At 45.1% G+C, this 7,191-nt stretch overlaps 1 protein-coding gene across 1 annotated transcript; it reads right to left on the bottom strand.

Moving 5' to 3' along the window:
* Positions 1-3,044: 3,044 nt before the first annotated feature.
* On the bottom strand, positions 3,045-6,612 carry LOC120018716 (extracellular calcium-sensing receptor-like). Its single transcript, XM_038961917.1, has 6 exons — positions 6,431-6,612; positions 5,841-6,141; positions 4,955-5,743; positions 4,443-4,670; positions 4,093-4,216; positions 3,045-3,961 (listed from the first exon to the last, which is right to left on the bottom strand). Exons 1-6 carry the CDS (start codon positions 6,601-6,603, stop codon positions 3,045-3,047), a joined length of 2,532 nt encoding a protein of 843 aa, XP_038817845.1. The 5' UTR covers positions 6,604-6,612.
* Between the last annotated feature and the right edge of the window lie 579 nt (positions 6,613-7,191).

The following is a 7,191-nucleotide window of genomic DNA, read 5'->3' as shown; positions in this document are numbered from 1 at the left end:
ACTCCAACTAGACCTACTTTCACTACTACCAATACTAGTACTACTTCTAGGCCTACTACCACTACTACTACTACTACTCCAGAGAGACTCCAGAGAGAGAGAGAGAGAGAGAGAGAGAGTGCTTCCTCGTACAACGGTTTGATTTGTTTGATCTGAGCAATTTTTCTTAGCTAGCTACATAGCCGTCTTTGTATCAAAGATAATTGTGTAGTTTAGAGTAATTATCGAGGTTAGCTAGCCAGCTATTTTCGTCCTTCTAACGTAGTCAACACTGCTAGCTAGCCAGCTAGCCAACTTCTACCGAATAGCAGCACTGTAGAAACTATTACATTACAACGGAACGACTTGATTAGTGTAGTGTTAGCTCGCTACATAGTTGTCTTTGCTGTCTTTGTATCTAAGATAATTGTGTAGTTTAGAGTAATTATCGAGGTTAGCTAGCCAGCTATTTTCGTCCGCCGCGCCGCGCCACCGTTCTCCTACCTAGTCAACAACTGCTAGCTAGCTAGTCAACTTCTACCGACTAGCAGCACTGTAGAAACTAATACATTACAACGGAACGATTTGATTAGTGTAGTGTTAGCTAGCTACATAGTTGTCTTTGCTGTCTTTGTATCTAAGATAACTGTGTAGTTTAGAGTAATTATCGAGGTTAGCTAGCCAGCTATTTTCGTCCGCCGCGCCGCGCCACCGTTCTCCTACTAAGTCAACAACTGCTAGCTAGCTAGTCAACTTCTACCGACTAGCAGCACTGTAGAAACTAGTATACATTACAACGGAACGATTTGATTAGTGTAGTGTTAGCTAGCTACATAGTTGTCTTTGCTGTCTTTGTATCTAAGATAATTGTGTAGTTTAGAGTAATTATCGAGGTTAGCTAGCCAGCTTATTTCGTCGCCGCGCCACCGTTCTCCTACCTAGTCAACAACTGCTAGCTAGCTAGTCAACTTCTACCGACTAGCAGCACTGTAGAAACTATAATACATTACAACGGAACGATTTGATTAGTGTAGTGTTAGCTAGATACATAGTTGTCTTTGCTGTCTTTGTATCTAAGATAATTGTGTAGTTTAGAGTAATTATCGAGGTTATCGAGGTTACCTAGCCAGTTATCGAGGTTACCTAGCCAGCTACACTTTCAAACAAAGTCAACAACGCAGCCACTGCTAGCTAGCCTACTTCACCAGCCAGCAGTACTGTATCATTTTAATCATTTTAGTCAATAAGATTTTTGCAACGTAAGCTTAACTTTCTGAACATTCGAGACGTGTAGTCCACTTGTCATTCCAATCTCCTTTGCATTAGCGTAGCCTCTTCTGTAGCCTGTCAACTATGTGTCTGTCTATCCCTGTTCTCTCCTCTCTGCACAGACCTTACAAACGCTTCACACCTACATACAAATATATTTGGCCAGCTGAAGCAAGTCACACAATTCATAGAAAATGACCATTCTAGTTTTTTAATTTATTTGTGTCTGTCTCTAGCATTGTGATAATTCAAGTAAGGCTGGAGATCCAGATATATTAGACAGCTGAATTGCTTATGACAACTGTAACGTCAGGGGTGTAGTGGAGGAAGAAGTCAGGCGCAGCAAGCAGCGAGTTCAGGGTAGCTTTATTTACACCACACCGGTGAAAATGACACCAACTCAAACAAATGCCCCAAACAGGGGGAACTAAACAGTTCAGCAAAAAACACCAATACACAAACAACCGTGATTTACAGTCGAGTACAAACGTATACTGAAAATAATCCCGCACAACCAGCAGGCGGGCCGGCTGGTAAATAAAGCCCAACCAATTAACCTAACTAAACACAGGTGCAACTAATAAACAGACAAGGGGGCGGGGGGGAAAGGATCAGTGGCAGCTTATAGGCCGGTGACGACGACCGCCGAGCGCTACCAGAACAGGAAGGGAAGCCACCTTCGGTGGGAGTCGTGACAACAACCACTGTAATATTACATGAAGGGTAGCCAATACATTCACGATACATGCAGTACAGACATATATTCATTATAACACATTTCACTGAGACCTTGCTTTGTGTTGATGGTGGTATGAATGCCACATGCCCATTGATGTATTGACACACATTGGGTTGTGGCCCACAGGCCTACGAGGAGAGGTTTAAGAAGTCAATGTTGTTTTTGATGAGATAGTAGACCATGCTTGTCCAGAGCAGGCCTGTGAGACAGAGGCTCAGTAAGGGGCTTGTGTGTGGGCTCCTGATCTGGACCTGGACTGGACAGCAGCAGTCACTGAGGGGGTCACTGAGGGGGCCTGTGGAAGCACACCAGGCTGTCAGTGGCCGCTGGGGTAGAGCAGTGAGAAACATCGGCTATGTCAAAAAATTAGATTTTCTTTCTGCTTCATTATTGTCATGACTCTCATAATGTGCGACCACACCCATGTAGATATGGCTGCTTGGCATAATGTGCTGTTGGATGTTTGTTCAGGACTTATTGGACTTATTGAACATCTATGTACCCATTAAAGATCTTGTTCACCAGGAGGCTCTTTCTCTTTCGAACCGTCTCTCACAATGTCTCATGAAGAGACAGGAATGGAGACCATGGCAGGAGCGGATTTACATTGGTTGATATCTCAGTCCATCACCAACCAACATAACCCTTAGAACCTGCCCTCTACAAACAAATTAGGCTAAACAAGGAAGTAAGATCGGGAAATCAGAAAGTATGCACCTAGTTCTCACACGTAAACGTTATATGCCAAAACTCCGAATCAATTACTTCCTAAAAGTAATATGATCATTGTGAGATTTTATGCAGTTTTCAAAGTCAAACTGTAGCAGGATCTCTCTCTCCTGCCTTGATTTGAACCCTTCCCCTTTCAAGTCCCACTTCTTTGCACAGTGTTTACAGGCTCTATTTTTTGGTATCAATTGACCCTGGGGATGTGGTTAACCCATCACTGACTTTGAAATGATGTGTCTGTGTTTATTATAGAAAGACTTTGAATAGGTCAATGGTCAGTATTCATCCTGAAGGGCTTTGGTTGACGCCTTTCCCAAAATATCTTTCTTTAATATCGTATGTCATTGGATGTCTTCACCATCATATGTTTCTTGGTGTTTTGCTCTGGCCTCAGCAATATAATGAAACATTTAGGAGCAAATATGCAGAAAAGTAAACCAAAACTGGAGGCCAGAATAGCAAAGATCTCCACAGCTACAGTGAACTTCCCAGGAGAGCTGACATAAGCTGGGATAAAGGTGATCCAGACTGCACAGAATATGAGCATGCTGAAGGTGATGAATTTGGCCTCATTGAAGTTATCAGGCAGCTTTCGAGCCAGAAAAGCCAGCACAAAGCACAAGAGAGCCAGGAGTCCTATATACCCCAATACAGCCCAGAAACCAATAGCTGAACCCACATCACACTCTAGAATGATCTTTTCCTTATAGGTCTTCATGTTCTTGTAGGGGAAAGGAGGGGAGACTGTTAACCAAAGTACACAGATCAGGACCTGTATGAGAGTGAAAGCCAGAACACTGAGTCTCTGCTGTGGAGGACCAAACCATTTCATGACATTACTGGCTGGAAGTGTAGCTCTGAAGGCCATCAACACCACTATTGTTTTCCCCAGAATACAAGAGATGCAGAGGACGAAGGTGATCCCAAACGCTGTGTGACGCAGCATACAGGACCACTCAGAGGGCCGGCCAATGAAAGTAAGAGAACACAGAAAACACAGAGTCAAGGAGAAAAGCAGCAGGAAGCTCAGCTCAGAGTTGTTGGCCCTGACGATGGGGGTGTCCTTATGAATTGAAAACACAACAGCTACCAGAGTAGTAACACCAGACCCCAGTAAGGAGAAAAACACCAGAACTATGCCCATCATTTCTTCATAGGAGAGGAATTCAACTGGTTTCAACACACAGCGGTCCCTTTTTTCATTTGACCAATACTCCAAGTCACATCGATAGCAGCCGTTAGAATCTGTAAGGAGATTAGAACGTCATTCATTCCATGAATCAGTGTGTCATGTGTTTTTCCACATCTATTAGTCTTGTTGGGCAGTGAGAGAGCTTGAAAGTATTGCAGGTAGCCCTAAATGCATTATATATTACCTGTGATATTACTGATCTCTCCCTCCGCACATGGTACACAGTCATAACAGCATACAGGCTTTCCTTTCTGTACAGCCTTACGAGTGCCTGTGGGACAGCTCTCACTGCACACCCCTGCAGGTGCCTGTAGAGAAATACAACACGTCTGAATAATGGTGTATTTTATATAAATAAACGTGCAGAAATATTTTAATGTCACTACTTGTGGAAGTTATATTACCAATACAAAACAAGACAATTGAGATAGACTATGTGGATTACGTTATAGAATGCATGTTTTACATTTGTAGTGGTTTGAGGTTTGCATGTGTTATGCTTTTGCAACATAGTCAACATGTATTTAGTCCTACCTCTGCCTGGCCCCCTGCCCAGACCAGTTTTCCCTTGTTGAAGGTAATGCGCTGTTCAGGGGGCATCGAGGAATCATACAGCCCCACAGCATGGAACTGCAGGGTCCCATTCTCCTCCTGCTGCCAGTTCACTAGGTCGTAGCACGCCACCACATCTCCGTTAGCATCGAACCAGATCTCCTCTCCTGTCTTTACTCTAAACCTCACCTCCTTCAGGTACTGTAGCACCTGCTCAACAACATGGAGAGAGACAGAGAGAGAGAGAGAGAGTGAGAGAGAGAGAATGAGAGAGATTGAGAGAGAGAGACAGTGAGAGAGAGAGACACAGAGACACAGAGACACACAGAGACACACAGAGACACACAGAGACATAGACAGATAGAGACAGAGAGACAGAGAGACAGAGAGACACCAAGAGAGACAGAGAGAGACAGAGAGACACAGAGAGACACAGAGAGAGACACAGAGAAACAGACAGAGTGGGATGATTCATATGATATGTGCTTGCTCACCTGCTGTGGTGTGTAGACTGGTCTGTTGCCGCTGTCTGTGTCATTCTTTAAGTCTGTCAGTAGGTTGTGTAGAGCGTGTGCAATGGCATATACAGCTGTGTACACTTTATTGGATATTCTCAGCTCTGACACGTCCGTGTATTGGTTCTTCAGCTTTGCTAAGCTCTCTGTTCCTGTGCACAGCGTGCTGCTGCCCCCCTTGAAGGAGCACTGGAACACAGACTCCCAGAACTCCATGAGCAGGGTGTTATCTGGCGCCTGAGAGGGGTGCACCTTCTCTAGGAACACCTCCAGACCATCCAGCCTGGCATTCCTGATGGCAAAGCCCACCGCCCCACTCAGGAAGCCGTAGGCCTTGTTCTCCGTTAGCACTCTGGCTGTGATCCAGGCCTCGCTGCCCACCCACTGCAACCCTGGGTCTCCCTCCAGAGCCAACTCATTCAGCAGGGGGAGGAGGTCCCCCAAGCCCAGGAACAGTACCACCACCCTAGCTGTGGCCTTCCTGATCACCCTGACGGTTTCCAGGAGCTTCTCTCGGGGGTCTGTGCGGTGGATGGCCTCTTGGTACTCTACACAGACCCCTTCATGCCACGCTGCCTCCATGAATGTGGCCATGCCATTGTTTCCATAGTCATTGTTGCTGTTCACCACTCCCACCCAGTTCCATCCAAAGTGTTTGACCAGCTTTGCCAGGGCTCTGCTCTGGTAGAAGTCACTGGAGATGGTTCTGAAGAAGGAGGGGAACTTTTTTCTGTTACTCAGACAAGCACAGGTGGCAAAGTGGCTGATCTGTGTGGAAGAAACGGGAAGATTTGAATTGATCTTTCATACATAGCTGACATTGATTATACTACCTCTAAAGAGTCCAAACCAGAAGGTGTCTCACCACAGGGATGCTGAATGGTCCGACCAGGGATGATATTCCGATGGTGGATGTGGAGCTTGACTCCCCTACAATACCCAACACGGCGGGAGATCTGGAGCAGGAGGAGGGGTCTCCCAGGCTGTCCTCAGGCCCAGGGCTGTTCATCAGGGCCAGGGCTGAGTGGATGGCAAGGGGGGCAGAGCTGCAGGAGTCATAGACCTGGTAACCCAGAGACAGCCCTGGAAGCAGATCACTGCTGTTGTTGATCTCCTCCAGGGCAAAGATCAGGGTCTGTGCAAACTGGAACTCACGTGGGTTGAAACTGGACAGCGGTAACAAACCCCAAAAAATAAGTTAGTTGAAGCCAGGAATCGCATATGCCACAATCACATACGCCAGCAAAACTGATATACTTGGTCGAGATGAGTTGAGTAGTGTTTAGTATAACAGAAACAATTTGTATAGTTGTTTTGTCCAAATGCACAGATCATCTACAATAGTGCTATTAAGCACTGTGCCTAATTTCAGTGAAAGACAAAAAAAATCTATCTTGATGAGAAATATTCCCAAACTGCTAGAAGTTCCCAAACACAGTTTTTTTCAACACATACCTGATACAGGGTGTTTTCTCTGGTCTGGAGGTGAACGAATGGACCTTGAAGAGGGCATTCCTATGTAGAGCAAACACTGCCCCAATGTTGATGTCCCCCTCGGCAGACAGGAGAGGCAGAGCGGGTTGGCCCAGCAGAGAGCAGATTGTGGCTGGAGCAGCCATACCCCTCATCACCACCACCAGCAGCCGAAGAACCACGTCTGTTCTCAGTGCCATGCCAGCCTTCAGCAGGGCAGCTGTGTCTGTGAGGGCAGACAGAAGGGTTCCTCTTTTATAGAGGTGAAAGTGCCCCCTAAGACGCTGGAACTGCCCATACACTCCCTCTCAACAAGTGGGATGTGGTTCTAGTGTTTATTGTTTCCCCGGGGTACAGGATGAGAGAGGGAGGTGGGATAGTGACAGAGGCTGGGCTACGTTGCTAATATGAGCAAGCAGTGGATAGATAAGTACAGGCTTCTGACATTGTGGATATAAAACATCATATCCATCATGCTTTTTCCCCCAAAAAATGTTTTGTTTGACAATTTAAACTCGTACATAAAACAATAGAATAATTACTTTATATTTCAAACAAAAAATAATAAAAAAATGTATCTGTCATGCCTCCACATGTTTTTTTGTATGACAATTTAAACACATACATAAAACAATAGAACAAGTATGGGATTAAAATAAATAATAATTGTTCTATTATTTTACGTGTGTGTTGAAATTGTCACACAAAAAAAACATCTGGGAAAGCATGACGCATATACATTT

The sequence above is a fragment of the Salvelinus namaycush genome, chromosome 23, assembly GCF_016432855.1.
Source record: "Salvelinus namaycush isolate Seneca chromosome 23, SaNama_1.0, whole genome shotgun sequence".
Classification (NCBI taxonomy): Eukaryota; Metazoa; Chordata; class Actinopteri; order Salmoniformes; family Salmonidae; genus Salvelinus; species Salvelinus namaycush.
This window is presented reverse-complemented; position numbering and strand designations above follow the sequence as displayed.

Bases quoted from the DNA above. Each gene is read 5' to 3' on its own strand.
- LOC120018716 (XM_038961917.1), bottom strand. From the start codon at position 6,603: ATGAGGGGTATGGCTGCTCCAGCCACAATCTGCTCTCTGCTGGGCCAA. The intron at 6,142-6,430 runs GTATGTGTTGAA...ACCGCTGTCCAG, and splicing joins GAGAAAACACCCTGTATCAG to TTTCAACCCACGTGAGTTCC. The intron at 3,962-4,092 runs GTAATATATAAT...ATCTCCTTACAG, and splicing joins AGAGATCAGTAATATCACAG to ATTCTAACGGCTGCTATCGA.